Below are 16,959 nucleotides of genomic sequence, written 5' to 3'. Positions count from 1 at the left end.
GGCAGGTAAAATATAGGCCCAATTTTTTTTTCTCTCTAGGGTTTCTCCTTGGGAGAATTTTTTTCTCTCTAGGGTTTTTCCTTGGGAGGGTTTTTCTCAGGGTTTCTCCTTGGGAGGGTTTTTTCCTAGCCTCCGTCGCTAGGTTTTTTTTTTTTTTTGAATACCTTCATTCTTTCTTCTTTCTCTTTGTTTTTTCATCACTTTTCTTTTTGGTCTCAATTGTGAATCTTTGTAGGGGCTTCCACTGGTGTTCGTACCGGTGGTAAGCCCCAAAAACCTTTTTAATTGCTTCCAATAAGTATATCCCATCATTAAGATGGTATTTATTTTAGGATGTTCCATTTCTTTTTTTGTTCGTCTAATGAAGAAGGAAGATGTAACAATCACTAGTCTCTGTAAGAATCTAGGAGACCACGGAAGTATTTTCACCCAAACGACTATGCATCAGCGGAAGTTAAGCCGAATCAGGACGAACTCACATATTGTATTGCTTCAGATGAAGTTTTTTATTAAGGCTATTTTTTATCAAATCTGCGATGTATCTAGTTCTAAGATGTTATATACTTATGTTGGAATTTTTCGATTTTTCAGGAATTGATTGTAAGTGTCGTTTGGCCATCTCTTATGAATGAAATTATTTTTCTTCCTGTCAATATATATATATATATATATATATATATATATATATATATATATATATATATATATATATATATATATATATATATATATATATATATATATATATATATATATATATAGGTTTAAGTTCATATGAGAACACCCTTATGGTGAGAACCGTGAGAACCACTCATTTTTCCTCATTTTACGAAGATTTTGATCATTTCATAACATTTTTGCTCATTTTTTGTTTCACTTATTTTATGGTTTTGCTCATTTAACAATCTTGTGCTCATTTATCAACGTTTTTGCTCATTTTATGTTTTGCTCATTTTACTTTTTTTTCTCATTCAACTTTTTTATGCTTTTTTTACGTTTTTCTTCTTTTATATTTTTGTACATTTTACGTTTTTGATAACTTAATATTTCTGTTTATTTTATGTTTCTGCTCATTTGTTACTTTTTTTGTTCATTTTAGGAAGTTTTTGTTCATTTTAAGTGGTTCTCACGGTTCTCACCATAAGAGGGTTATCACTAGAACCCAACCCTCTCTCTATATATATATATAATATATATATATATTATATATATATATATATATATATATATATATATATATATGCCCAAAAAGTCTGGACTGTGTTACTAGGAGACTATTAAGACAAGGGATGTTAGTTGACTCCCCAATTTTTTTTAAAAATGAAAAATATATCTATCTTTTCATTAGACAATTAAATAAAAATTGATTTATTCCTTTAATCTTAAATTACTGCTCCTGAAGTTATAAAGTTATAACTAACACCAAAAGGTCCACAACACTAAAATCCTAGGTTTGTTTCAAAATATAAAGACATGTACGATGTTCGAGGTCGAACTTTGACCGTTAATTAGTCTCAATTTATGTTGATAAAAATTTAAAAAAATAATGTTATTATAGTATTTTTCAAGACGAATCCAACGACATAATTTTTATAATTTTTGTTTATCATATTATGAGAGATATTTGTGGTCAAATTAAATTTTCGTAAAACGTGAATGTCTTATATTTTGAAACAGAAGGAGTACTAGTGAGATTACTTACTCAGATTGTGGTCTGTCATACTTCTGGTGCACTGCTTTTGATCTCCTTGGTTTGAGCAACTCACCCGTTGCCTCATAAATTTGCTCATATTTTTTTTTTGACATATTATGGTCCCGCGTTTTTTTGTTTTAATGATGCAATTTTTTTTTTGGAAAACAATGCAGTTTTTATCTTTGCGAAATCACTCTTTGTTATATCTCGATTTACAAGTTAAAATGGCTTAAAAAATTAAGGTAGTACTAGTTGATACATTGGTGATCATAACAAGCGACAAATTGTCTACCATACTCAACCACCATTACAGTATTTTGATCATCTTAGCACCACAACATTTTTTAACAGTACTAATTAATAATTGCACGTCCATGGTCTAGCACTTTAGCTCTTCTATAATACTTTATCAAATATTCTCATAATAGAGGTCTTGTTTGGTAATTAGTTGTTGATCATTATCAACTTTTGACTAGCTCACTGGCTAAATTAATTAACGAATAGTATCGATTGTTTGTATATATAATCTGATTGAATCACTTGTTAGTATTAGATATTTAGTTAAAATAATTGTTAGTTGTCGTCTGATTGTGTGTAAAACACAAACAATTTTGAATAAGATAGTCAAAAATCAATAAAATAAGTTACTTACCCGTTCGGTATTACCGTGGTTTTCTGTTTTTTGGTTTTTTGATTTTCAAAGTCATATAATTTATGTTCTATAATGAATAAAAAATTAGTCAAACTTATTGAAAACATGATGATTTTGAAAACTGACAACTAAAAAGTGAAAATCACTTTTTCTAGTTTCCTGTTTTTGGTTTTTAGTTTTCAAAAAAAAACTGAAAACTGAAAACAAAAAACGATAACGAACGGGCCCTTAGTTGGATGATTCATTCTTTTATCTTCTAAACATCATTCACCAATGTTTGAAAAAACATAAAAATAAATATCATCGCCAAACATTATATTTATTATTTACTCCTCAAAAAGTTAGCTAAGGAAAAGTTCAAAAAAAAACAATTGCAAAAAAAGGCCACAAGCTCATCAAAAGAACCAAAATGTTAGTTACTCCTCAAAACTCAAAAGTTAGGTAGGAAATTAAATTACTTCTCAAAGGGGGTAGCAATAAAGTTGGACATCAAAATCAATATCACAAGCCTTGGTATCTCCACAAGAAATTAATTGTAGGGCTGCATAACATAATGTCCACAAAATACATACACATATTGCCTATAAAAACTAGACCTTATTATAACATGCATGTAAACCATATAGGAAGAAAGGGTTTAAGAGTGTCAAAGAAAGAAATGGAGCAAGTAGCTAGACAACATATAAGTAGTACTAGTAGTAGTGTAAATGGGCATCAAGGAGGGCAACAATGGCAGGTGAATCTCTTTCAAATGCCAGTGCACTATCCAAAGTATACTCGTGCCGACTACGAAAACATGCCTGAATGGAGGCTTGATTGCTTGCTTGCTCAGTATGGATTGCCTATTTCTGGTGATTTAGGTCATAAGAGAAAGTTTGCCATGGGAGCTTTCTTGTGGTAGATTTAGTTTTTATTCATATACTTCCTCCGTTTCATAATAAGTGAAACACTTCTCTATTTTACGTGAGAGCTTTTTTAGAGAAGTGTTTCACTTATTATATATCGGAGGAAGTATGATGTATGATCAATTAATGTGTACCTTGTAGTAGTAATCCATATGATACATTGAAGTGTTTGAGAGGTTCTTTAGATCTCATTTTGGTGATTATATGTAGAATTCCCTTGACATGTATTGGGTGTGATCCTACTGTAGCTTGAAGATTGTGGAAGTGGTAAATGAATATGCAACTACTATGTGTAGAATGTGTGCTATATAATCTATTATCTATGTGAACTATTTTGTTTTACCGGTTACTGTTTATTGACTTGCAAATTTGCAATAGGAATACTGAAGACATATTCACATATCTAAAGCACTTAACTTAAATACAAATTAAAAATCAAATCGACAACCCTAATCATAGAAATACATATAGGATGCAGCATATATATGTCATAGTGATCAGTAATTAAATAGTGAAACCGTAAAAGAGTGTCACTAGTGTTTTATATTTGGACATGACTATATGAGACTATCTACTTCTTTCTACCATTGGTCTAATAAAAGAACTTAAGCCCCCTCTTGCAACAAAAGTTGAACTAATTTGTTTATCGGAGTGAAATAAGAAGTAAAATCACTACTATGGCACACTTCTTCCGCTTCATAATAAGTGAAATATAGAGAAAGTACACACATATCAAGTAATGTGGAGAGAAAAAGTTGGGACCATAATAAAGTAGAGTGATGAAACTATAGGTAGTGATCCCCTCTTGCTTATTGGTGAGAAAGTATGGGCGCATATCTGATATGCGTCCATACCGAGGTATATAAGTAATTTGACATAAAAAGACAAAAATAGTAAAGTGGACCAAATATTAAAGTTGACTTAATGGCAATTTAGACAACTCAGATCATGTAGGAGAGAATTCAGATCACCTATTATATAAATGTCAGTTTTGAATATAATCAGATCAACTATAATGTGAATCATATCAACTATAATGTGAATGAGATTATGTATGTATGTATGTATGTATGTGAACTTGTATGTAATTCAATTTGTATAATTAGGCTTCTGTTTCAGGTCATGTGTCATACAATTCATATCACCTTTAATATGAATCACATCGATTACAATATAAATCATATCTTGTACAGTATGATAATAAGAGTAGATGAACTTTGATTATGTAGTATATGCATCATATCTAGAATTATATGTTTAAGATCTTGTTGTATATGAATTGGATCTTAATAATGCTCACTTTTTGTCATAAGTAAAAAACCAAAAAAAAGGGGGAAAATAAGCATTTATTTACAGCTTTGCCCGGTATGAACAACTCCTCCCATACCGGGTATGCTCTTATAAGGGCTTGCTTATTGGTGGCATATTGGTAATAAAAGTAATTTTTTTTACCATTTAAATATTGATTTTAATTATTGTGAATATGCTAAATAAAGTAAGTGTTGTGAAACAGAGGAAGTATATTATTTCACTACTAGTCGGATACAACAATCTGTTCTCACATTCTCTATTCCCCTTGTATATACTTACAAGACTGCGCTAGGATACTATCAACTATCAAGTCCCCATGAATCCATGATCATTATTAATCTCGCAAACTCCCTCTATCTTATGCGACATGTAGATCTTGTACAACTTAAACTTATCATATTTTGATTTTGTGAAGTTGCTGGAAAAGTAAAATGAGGGGAACACGTATTGTTTATGTGGGAGTAAAATGATAACATCCATACTAAATAAATAAATAAAAATAGAAGAGTGGAGCATTCTTTTGGGACAATTAGTAAGTATAAAGGGACAAAGAGAGTGAACTAGGAATGAATGATTGTCCCTTGTTGTCAGCCCTCCGTCTCTCTCATCATTCAATCTAGTATGAGAAGAAACATTGATTTGTATAATTGGTCATCCAGAAGCATCAAGGAACAATGGTCTATCAAAGATGTATTAGCCTAGTGGTTAAGATTGAGGTGTTGTGAACGATAGTTTATAGGTTCAAATCTCCCTCTCCTTCTTTGTACTTTATACTCCCTTCGTGGCTCATATGGATTAAAAGAAAAAAAATCAAGGAACCATGGTCTTAGACGATATAAATTGTCTGACCAAAAGTCCAATGATAGGCTAGAATTAGCCAAATTTGAAAGTTGTATTACACAACTTTCGACATTTTTAATGGTCATAGGAGATCATTTGGAATCACATTTGTGCCTAATAAGTAAGAACAAACATATGACGACCTTTGGAGTTAAATTCAAAAGATGCATAATACGCTCCATAAGGCATTTTAAGGCGATGAAAAGGGTCATAATCACTTGAGAGCCATTTTAAGGCATCTTAAGCTCCTTGTGAAGGTCTCGAATAAAAAAACATTATTTGGTTTTTTTTAAAAATATATAATTGGCCACATTTGACGGTTATAATACATGTTTTTGGATATTTTGGGTAACTGGACAATATATCCCATAGATGCATCTTAGGGCCATAGGTTACTATTTGAAGTCTCTTCCATGATTAAAGACGAGCATATGTTGGTCTTCGAAGCTGATTTGGAGGTGAATTGGAGAGGTGCATAATATGTCCCAATAAGGCATTTTAAAGGGTCATAACAACTTGAGTTTCATTCAAAGTAACAAAATCTAGAAGTAGCCCATAATAATCAATTTTGAAGGTTATAAATACGCATTTAAATATTCTTGGTGCATAGGCAACAAACCATATAAAATGCATTTTAGGGCCATTAAAAACTATTAAAAATCATATTCATGCCTACAAATAGCCATAAGGTGGCCTTTAAAACTCTGACAAAGTTTAATTGAAAAGATACGAAAAGAAAATCACAACTAACATTTTCTTGCAATGAATCTCATTCACTACAAAGATTAAAACTAGAGAGTTGTTAAAGGATGAAATTGAGCTTTATTATCACCCTAAAAGCTTGTGGCAACACCAATAGCAAAACCAACTATTAGGAAAAGTTGAAACCATTATGGGATAGAGGGAGTAGATGAGTAGCATTGTTTTGTACAGTACTCTTACAAACAGGGACGGATCTAGGGGGTGGCCTACCTGGGTCTCCGCCCACCTCATGATCCAAAATAACTATAAGTAACCTATATGCGATAGGGTGGAGTAGGTGGTTGGAGTGCCAATATACTAGGCATTAAGTCACGAGTTCGGCCCACCCTATATAAAAATCCTAGATCCGCCACTGCTTACAAAACTAACTATTGGGATTTGGGAGGTGTTAAATACTACTCCTTCCGTCTCATTTTATAGTTTTCCTATTCCATTTTGGGTGTCTCAATATGTTGTTCTTATTTCTCTTGTTTTCGTTTTTGCACATTACTTTTTACTCTCCCTCTCACCTTTTCACATGGGTTTTTGACACCTCCATTTAATGTTCTTCCACTCTCACTGATTGAGTATAATATAATACAACTCCTAATACAATTACAAAATCATTTTTTCCTTAATTTCCGTATCCAAAGTGAAACGAGGACTATAAAATGAAGCCAAAGGAGTAGTATATTGGGACGGAGAGAGTAGATGAGTAACGTTGCTTCGTAGATCGTATAGTGATTACTCCGTTACTCGCACAAACGTGAAATGATTGTCCCCTAGTGTCCACCCTTCCATCACTCTCAGTCATCATTTAACTTTTTCTCTCTCCGCAAAATTTCCCTCTCTTTTCAAAAGCTCTTCCGCGCCAGAGAGAGAAAGTGAGACTGAGACTAAGAAATCCCCCAAAAACCCTAGAAATTTTCCGGCAGAAAAAATGCCTCGAGAAATCATAACGCTTCAAGTTGGACAATGCGGGAATCAAATCGGCATGGAGTTCTGGAAACAGCTTTGTCTAGAACACGGCATCAGCAAAGATGGCATTCTCGAAGATTTCGCTACTCAGGTTTTTCCTTTTCCTTTTCTTTTTTTATCAGTTTCAGATCAATAGCGATTGTAACGAGAATTTGATTTCATTTTTCTGCGTTTTTCTTGAACTGAGAGCAAAATGCAGGGTTTTGTTGATTGACTGCCACTGCTATTCTTCATTTGTTGTTCAATTAAGGAATTGAAATTCATTTTTATCTAGATTAGAAAGATTTTTCGTGAATTTATATGCCGGAGATTGATTGATGTTTTGTTAGAGGTAGCGTTGGTAGGATGTACATTTCGCAAATTGACTGCCACTGCTTTTCTTCTTTTGTTGTTGAATTAAGGAATTGAAATTCATTTTTTATCTAGTTTAGAAAGATTTTTTGTGAATTTATATGCCGGAGATTGATTGATGTTTTGTTGGAGGTAGCGTTAATAGGATTTACATTCTGCAAATTGACTGCCACTGCGTTTCTTCATTTGTTGTTGAATTAAGGAATTGAAATTCGTTTCTATCTAGGTTAGGAATAATGTTTTTAGATTTATATGCCGGAGATTGATTGATGTTTTGTTGGAGTCGCAGATTGACTGCCACTGCTTTTCTTCTTTTGTTGTTGAGTTAAGGAATTGAAATTCATTTTTATCTAGGTTAGAAAGATTTCTTGTGAATTTATATGCCGCAGATTGATCGATGTTTTGTTGGAGGTACTGTTAATAGGATTTACATTTTGCAAATTGACTGCCACTGCTTTTCTTCATTTGTTGTTGAATTAAGGAATTGAAATTCATTTCTATCTAGGTTAGAATGAATTTTTGTGAATTCCTATGCCGAAGATTGATTGATCTCTCGTTCGACATTCATATGTTGGAGGTAGCTTTGATAGGATTTACATTTTGCAATAATGAAAATTAAGAATTTTGGAGTATTTTGACTGGGATAATGGAAGACGTAGAATATCTTGCTAGTTGATGGCCACTCCGGTAATGCATTTATAAAGACTGTGAGTTCTGCCTCTGGTCGTATCCTGGTCCCAAGTTGATTGTCAAATGCTCAATTTTTTTGTGTCGATGTTAAATTTTTCAATATAGGACATGGATATATGAAGTGGAATGAGAGTTCATTTAGTATAGATTGTGGGAAAAATTTCCTTTAGGTAGCCTTTGGCTGTTAAACATTATTTATATCTATGCCTAGTGTCTACCCCAACTTTCCAGCAATTCCTTATGTGCATACCTTTCCTTTCTTTTTTTTTGTTGGGCATATCCGCATATGTAAGTCACTGAATTTTCCTTTGAGAATTTTGGTGAAGTACACTAAATTCTAATTTGCAACATTTGTGGCTATTTGGAATAATCCACTGTTTTCTAAGTGATTTAAAGATGTAACTCACTTTTCTCTATGTATTGGTGTTAGTGCTCCTTCATCTATACCTCTCGTCAATTTGTCTTAGAATTTACTTCAATTTGAACTTGTTGCATCATATGATGGCAATATTAGTTCGTAGGCCTGTTTGAGTTTTTTGGTATGCTCCAAGGCCCCCCAAACCTGGCTTTTAGGAGTGTTCTCTATAATGGTACATGTCTTCGTGTTGGCTCTATAGTACAAGCAGTGGCGGATCCAGCGTGGGTTCAGAGTGAATTCAACTGAACCCACGCGGATCCGGAAAAAAAAACTGGAGAGTTGAAAAAAGAAAATGAAATATAAATGTAATATAAACAATACAGGCATATAATTTCATTGAAATGTACTTTGGCCCAGCGGCAATGTATGTAATCCTAAGTTCAATTCCGTCCAAAGGTCGTGGGTTCGAAATTCGCTGCAGCTATATTTCTCTTTTCCTCTTGTTTTTTTTTTCTCCTATTATGCTTTTGCTATATTTCTATGTTTTCTCTTTTCCTCTTGTTTTTTTTTCTCCCATTATGCTTTTGTTATATTATTGATCTTTGTCTTCTCTTTTCCCCTTTTTCCCCCATTCATGCTTATGTTATATTATTGGTTTTTTTCCCTTTCTTTTTGAATCCCCCCTTTATATTTAGCTTACCTTTTATCTATAAATCTCTCCCTCCCACCAAGTACAAATACAATATAAGCTAATGAATTTGGCTTCTTTTCCATCCTCTTCCCATTTTTCTTGCTTAAACAATCAATTAATCATGCAGTAAGTATTTAATTAGTTACTACTCAAATATTTATATGATATGCAATGAGAAATTTGTTAATATAAAAAGGACTAATGTTCATATATTCAAAAAAAAATTATGTGCATTTGTTAACTAAATGTGAATACCAATTTAAAAAATGGAAGAATTTGATACATCAATACTTTCTAAACAAATTTTTTGGCAGAGCTCATTATCACTCAAACTAACATAAAGTAACTTATTAATGGTGATTCGTTGCTAATTATTGTCATTTTAGCTAGATTTCATATTTGTGTGCTAGTTTTTCAGGTCTCATACTTTGTTTCATCATTTCATATCATATACTACCTCTCTTTTTTTTTACATACAACATTTGACTTTTAATCCACACACCAAAAATGCAAATGTTGCATCTAGAAAACACAAAGGAAGTATATATAGTTTAGTTTTTAACGCTTAATTGATAATTTGATTTAATGAAGAATTTCTTAATAATTGATAAGTTGATTTGATGAAAACTTTCTTAATAATTGATAAGTTGTTGAAAAATATAGTTGTTGAAAGTTCCCGGTTTCTTTGAAAAATTGTAACTAATTAATTTGGAATTTATATTCAAACTAAAATTGTAACTCATTAATTTGGAACTTTATATTCAAACTACTCCTAACCCACGTGACTCAATTCCTGGATCCGCCACTGAGTACAAGGAGGAGTATGCAAGTTTACATTGAAGTTTATTGGGTGTATCTACAAGTGAATGTAATGAAGTTTTTTTTGTATACCTTGATGGTTAGCTTCACACTTCTACCCATTAGTTATGGAACAAAACCTAAGCCTGAGCTATGTACTTGCTACTCCCCATTATTTTTGAGACAGAATGTTAGCTTATGTACTTGGGTTGGTACTCCCTTCTCTGCTTCTCCCCAGTATCTTTTGGTTCATTGGATTTCATCTCTTAATAATGTATACTCTTTCATGTAATACTTTTCAAAAATAAAATAAAATTTGAGCCATATAATATTTCATTGGCAACATTTGTCATTTGTCAATTTGTATGTGTTTTGATTGTTGGTCTGCAATTCATACTAGGATTTGAATTCTAAATTCAACTGTTTTTTTTAATTTGGGAATTAAACCCACTGCAATAAATGATGTACTTCATAAAGTGTATGAAAAGGGAGTTTTGATCTAACATGGAGGGTGTCTTCAAATCTGCTTGTTGGTGAAAATGCCATCTATGATTGCATGGTGAATTCATATTGTGTTCTTTATTGCAGTTTAAACTTCTACTTGGCTATCTGTGAGGAAAAGCTCCGTAATATTTTAGTGTGAAGATCCATGCAGATTATTAAAAACTTTCTGTTGGTTGACTTTAACAGGGAGGTGACAGGAAAGACGTCTTTTTCTACCAAGCTGATGACCAGCACTACATACCACGAGCATTACTCATTGACTTGGAGCCTAGAGTAATTAATGGTATACAAAACAGTGAATACCGGAATCTCTACAATCATGAAAACATTTTTGTATCAGATCATGGAGGAGGTGCTGGAAACAATTGGGCCAGTGGATATCATCAGGTTTTCCTCTTATATCCAAACCTCTTGTATTGTTTTTCATGCTACACATGAACTCCAGTTTCATTAAAATTTTCTTTTCAATAGATTACTCGAAGGCTTTTGTTCTTAGATGTTAAATTTTTAAAGTGTGCTCCTAGAACAATGTAGACATGTTAAGAGCTTCCTTTTCCCTGTCTGCAGGATTAAGATCTCTAATATGTTTTCATGAGTTGGACTTCTGTTGAAGCATCTTTAGCTGTAGCTGATATTGTGTATATTTTCTAAAGCTGGATATGTCTTAAAAGCTCCCCCCGCCGAAGTTTAAAGCATCAACCTTCTAGCAACTTCAATCACATTTCCCATTCTGAAGATCTGAAAAAACAGATTCATTTTATCAACATTGTGTCAATCTATATGGTTGAGCATCTTAACTTTAGGCACTTAAGCAAATGTATACGGCTACAATCTGCATTCAGAGTTTTCTTAATATTTTTTTCATGAGTTTGATTTCCTGATGAAGCATCTATGGCTGATTTTTGCATTGGCTTTGTTTGTTCTATTTCCTGAAACTTATGAAACAAGGTGCAAACATTGAGTCAGTTGATGTGTAGGATCTGTCATTCCTTTGGATCTATTGACGCTTGCTACTTTGCTAGTTTGTCATTACTCATTAATCTTCTCGAAAATTTATTTTTTTCTGCTTTCAAACTTCTTTTACCTTTTTCATTAGTATAATAGATTTTTCTGATCTATAGTTTTTCAATTTTGGATTAGTTAAATTACAACCATCATTTTCTAATAAGTCTTACTAAATTTACTCAAAGCCTTTTCTTGTACAGGTCATAGGTGTAAATAAAGCGCGCATGCGAAATCTTCCCTTCACTAGCTTTCCCATTACGTTGACATGATATTTTGAGATTTTCTTTTCCTTCTGAAAATTTTATTGCCACTTTAATCTACTTTTCCATGTAGCCTTTCCTGGTCTTTTCATTGTATTAGAGCTGTGAGGATTCTAATGTTTCTGCCTTCGGTAAATAAGGCAATCGCACTTGATGGAGGATATGATTAGGTTGAGGGCAAGATATCTTGCTCATAATCAGGGATATGATAAATAACATAGTATTTTAGTCAAAGCTTGAGTCTAAGATATGCCATCAAACTTGACACTAACTGGGCAGCAAATTCTAAGGTAGACGTGAGCGAGCTCAAGTGAATACTAATCATATCTTGATAATTGCTTGTAGCATATGATATTGAATTTAATGCAAAGGTTTTGTAAATTCATGTGGGAATTACATTAACTTTGTCACGTTATATTAGGTTTAGGATACGAATCCTTATGTTATTATTATCTTGGTCTTTGTTTGATGTAGACTTCTTGTACATTCAGGGAAAGAACGTTGAAGAGGACATCATGGACATGATTGATAGAGAAGCTGATGGAAGTGATAGTCTTGAAGGCTTTGTTCTTTGCCATTCAATTGCTGGAGGAACTGGGTCAGGTCAGTATTACCTAATGCTGTATTTATAGATTTGGCACTCTGCTATCTTCTGTGAGCTTTGATATAGAGATATAAATTGGAAGGTTCTTTGGATTAATTTAGAGACTAAAATACGTATAAAACAATAGTATAATGAGCATTGATGTGCTTTGAAATGTGGCTGATTGCAGATCTGATTCAGCTCATGCACATGAATGGTGTTTTGTGATTTAATCTGTTGCATGTTTGCAATACTATATTTTGCAGGTATGGGTTCATATCTCCTCGAAACCCTGAATGATCGCTACAGCAAAAAACTAGTACAGACGTATAGTGTGTTTCCTAATCAGATGGAAACAAGTGATGTTGTGGTGCAACCTTATAACTCTTTGTTGACGCTTAAGCGTTTGACCCTCAATGCGGACTGTGTTGTTGTTCTGGATAATACTGCTTTAAACAGAATTGCAGTGGAACGGCTTCATCTATCAAATCCTACTTTTGCTCAAACCAATTCACTGGTCTCTACTGTAATGTCAGCCAGCACAACCACATTGCGGTATCCAGGATATATGAACAATGATTTGGTTGGTCTTCTTGCTTCTTTGATTCCTACACCCAGATGTCATTTTCTTATGACTGGATATACTCCGCTTACGGTTGAGCGCCAGGTAATTAAGTATCTGTAGATCTGGTTTATTCTTTTTCTTCCATGGAAAAAATTATATCACGCATATATTTGTTTTTGTGGAAGTTACTAAATTTGTTGAAAGATTGGTCTTGCACTCTTGCTTGTTTCTCATCACAATTCGAACCAATATGTTGAGCTTGGAAAAACTAATACGGATGAAATACTAGTCGTTTTTTGTGGCTTCTGCAATGTGCTCTCTGTTGATTCACATTGCGACATAAGAGTGAAATATTTGTCCTTTCTGTTGCTCATGTTCTGGTTTTCAGATTTACTTTTTCTTGATACTCTTGCTGACAGTACTGTCTTATTTCTTATGACATTGTATTTGAGCCTTGCATTTTGTTTTGGAAAAATATTGCTCCGTGATGCTGTTGTTTCTGTCATCGTCTTCAAAATGAAAATATTGGAATTAGACATTCATCTACTCGGCTAGCCGGCTACGCCTGAAAATTTAATTGATGGCTTATATTATTTCTGACTTCTTGCAGGCAAATTTAATTCGAAAAACTACTGTCCTCGATGTCATGAGAAGACTTCTTCAGGCATGTGATGCTTGACATTTGTATTCAATTTCTATAGTAAATGGTGTGTTCCTGACAATAATTTGTTCTGCAGACCAAGAATATTATGGTTTCTTCTTATGCTCGAACTAAAGAAGCTAGTCAAGCAAAGTACATATCAATCTTAAACATCATCCAAGGGGAGGTGGACCCTACCCAGGTAACATTATGGTTGGCTTGGTTGCTGCTTATATATTTTGCCTGCGTTATGCAGAGTGGGTTAAGGGTTTCCTGGTCCATATTCTTCTGCTTGGTTGAGAACTTGCACAGCTTGTTCATTTGGTAATGCTGAAGTTATTGCTTTATTGTACAACTTGGGACAGTGTTGTCTAATTAGCTATCTAATTCGCCTTTTGAATTCACATTTCGCCCAAAATGTGCCTTTAATAAACTAAAATTGATCATAATTTGCTTGTCTCAATTCGCAATTCACAATTCACAATTCACAGGGGGATTAGCGAATTAAGTAACATTGACTTGGGACTGCGCATTTTTTCATAAATAAACCAAAATTTACCATAATTCGCTTGTCTTTCTTGGAATGGAAAGCTTGAGTGTTTTGAGGAATGTATGTATTCGTTCTATACCTAGTTTTGTATAGGTTTGACACCTCCTTGGTGTTACTTTTAATACAATACCTTATAAACTATCAAAAAAAATAGCACTTGGTAGAAGTTGCGATTTCTTTTTGGATGCATGTATTGATGGACGAAAAAGAGACCTATACTTTGGGGTGGGATTTATTATTAGAAACTTTCAATCAGCTGAATATAAGATAGAACTTCTGAAGTACATTGAATTCTGATTTTTGGTTTCGTCTTGATCAGGTTCATGAGAGTTTGCAGCGTATTCGTGAAAGAAAACTGGTCAATTTCATTGAGTGGGGTCCTGCTAGCATTCAGGTTTTTTTCCCCTCGTTTCTTAATAAAGAAATAACTGATTAAGCGTTGCAGTAAAACCTCCTTTATCTTTTTGTAATATTCTTATTTATTTTGTCCTGCAACTTCTTTTACTTTCAGGTTGCTCTGTCTAGGAAATCACCATACGTCCAGACTGCACACAGGGTAAGCCTACAAATTTTGTTGAATTATATGTTTTTCTGTCACCCATTTGATCCATTGCGTTTTACACACTATATTTTTCTAGCTTTGCACTGTCTCTTTTTGCTTCAGATTTGAGCAATAACAATATTATAGAAGCTTTATATATCTTCTTATGTAAGTGATAAGTAGCAATTCTCTGTATTATACTTGTAGGTTAGTGGTCTCATGTTGGCCAGTCACACTAGCATCCGTCATCTCTTTAGCAAGTGCTTAAGTCAATACGAGAAGTTGAGGAAGAAGCAAGCTTTTCTGGACAACTACCGGAAGTTCCCAATGTTTGCTGTAAGAAGCTATGGTTTACTATTAATCTGATAGAAACATTGTTGACTTACCGTGGCTTTAAATATTTTACTCTAGCTTGCCATTTTATTGTTTTTGCTTTGTGAAGTAGCATCCAGGATTGTCTGTCCGAGTCTTCATATTTTTTCATGTGTATATTAATCTTTTTCATTCTCTTTTGCAATCTATTATTTCTTTACCAAATTATTGAATTGCAAACTTATGTGATTGTTATTGTATGACAATAAACTTGTTCTTAATGACCTCATGCGGTCATGCCTTTTCTCTCCAAAACCTCTGTGCTAACTACCAGAATAAGCAACCTGGAACTTGAGGAGTCATGATTGAAACTAAATCTTGGTCATCCTGATTTCTGATACCCAGTACATGATTATTCTTATTATTTTCATTTTAAAATCTTGGTCGTCATGATTTGACACTGTTTGATTCTATCTGATACATACATGGCAACATCTTTGGCTACTGTATTTTATAGGCAATGCTTTGTGTATTGTTTTTTGTATATGAGATGGTCGTTGTTTAATTAGTTTCCGCATACTGATATGTGATAATGTGATGCTAGCATGTTTCGAAGTCATGCATTCTGCTTCCAAGTTAACCACACCCTATCAGTAAAGCGTGTTAGCTCTAAATTAACATATGCTGGAACATTAATAGGACAATGATTTATCTGAATTTGATGAATCAAGAGACATAATTGAGAGTTTGGTGGACGAGTACAAGGCCTGTGAGTCCCCAGATTACATCAAATGGGGAATGGAGGTATTGTATTAAATCCTGAGATAGTTCTTTCTCCCATTTGTTGCCCATTGTAAATTACTGACAAATGTGTTGCTTCAGGATCCGGACCACCTTATGACAGGGGAAGGCAGCGCTGCAGGACTAGCAGATCCAAACTTGGCTGGATAAAACTGACAGAATCTATACTTTCAGCGGCTCCGTCAGTTATCTCATGTTAAGTAGCTTTCATTTGAGTTTGATGTGCATCATCTACACGCTCAATTTAGCCATTATATATGTATAGAAATGTGGAAGTATACTTGACGGTTGTGGCCTCTCAAGGTTTTATCTTTATTTATTGTGTTAGCTTGTCCAGGCGCTTGTGATAGACAAGCCACATACATTCGGACATTATCAAGTGTCAAACCTCCGTTTGTAAATATGAATATCCGACATTTAGTGGTGGACGAATCTTGATACAAGTAGAGGATAACCATGAAAGATATCACACTTAGAGCCAATCAGCCAACTTGTTTGAAGGGCTAAGTTTGGCTCACTGGATTTTTAATAGAGCCAAAAAAGCTGGTGGTAAATCTTTTGAGGTTGCTTAGGTTACTGGATGACCACTAATTCACCCTAATTGAGGTCTGAATTGGCCAAAACCTTAGCAAGAGAAGGGAAGCTCCTTATGATTGGACTTCAACTTTTCATTTTTACTAAATAAATGGAAACCGTTTAAACAGCATAGAACTCGTACCAAACAAACTTCAACAGGGGAATTGCTAACAATTCTTGCCTTTAAAGCATGATCATTAAAAGGAGCGCAAAATTTATATACTTGGCCATGAGCACAACACCATATGGAAATAATTTTTGATGTCAACTAATTGTCTTTACAACTTACAACATTTTATTTACACAACTAGTATTTGGGCTTGGGCACTGCCTTGCATTGATATTGTGTTTCTGAACTTAATATGTATTTTTTTTCATTCTCACTAAAATATAATAACGTGGACACTTAAAGCATGATTAAAAGTTGGTTGAGATGGTAACTGTGTCATGTTATAATAACAAGAGATCACGTGTTCAAATCTTGATGTAAGCTAATTTTACTTTTGTTAATCGACATAGCTTAAACTATTTATTGTATTCAAAAAGTGGTACGTTCTCTCCTTAATATTGAACTTGAATAGTTGTCTAATTGAGCTTGAGGTAGTGGAGTAGTG

General features: G+C 33.6%; 1 protein-coding gene across 1 annotated transcript; it reads left to right on the top strand.

Annotated features, from left to right (window-relative positions):
• Positions 1 to 6,924: 6,924 nt before the first annotated feature.
• Positions 6,925 to 16,201, top strand: LOC104886621 (tubulin gamma-2 chain). The gene is made up of 11 exons (XM_010671092.4): positions 6,925 to 7,211; positions 10,699 to 10,899; positions 12,269 to 12,380; positions 12,627 to 13,027; positions 13,536 to 13,589; positions 13,663 to 13,767; positions 14,435 to 14,509; positions 14,627 to 14,671; positions 14,864 to 14,992; positions 15,668 to 15,772; positions 15,851 to 16,201. The coding sequence occupies exons 1-11, from the start codon at positions 7,083 to 7,085 to the stop codon at positions 15,917 to 15,919; spliced, it is 1,425 nt and encodes a 474-aa protein (XP_010669394.1). The 5' UTR covers positions 6,925 to 7,082; the 3' UTR covers positions 15,920 to 16,201.
• Positions 16,202 to 16,959: the final 758 nt, after the last annotated feature.

This window comes from Beta vulgaris, chromosome 1 (genome assembly GCF_026745355.1).
Source record: "Beta vulgaris subsp. vulgaris cultivar EL10 chromosome 1, EL10.2, whole genome shotgun sequence".
NCBI classification, from domain to species: domain Eukaryota; kingdom Viridiplantae; phylum Streptophyta; class Magnoliopsida; order Caryophyllales; family Amaranthaceae; genus Beta; species Beta vulgaris.
The sequence above is the reverse complement of the archived record's forward strand: the minus strand, read 5'-3'. Positions and strand labels throughout refer to the sequence as shown.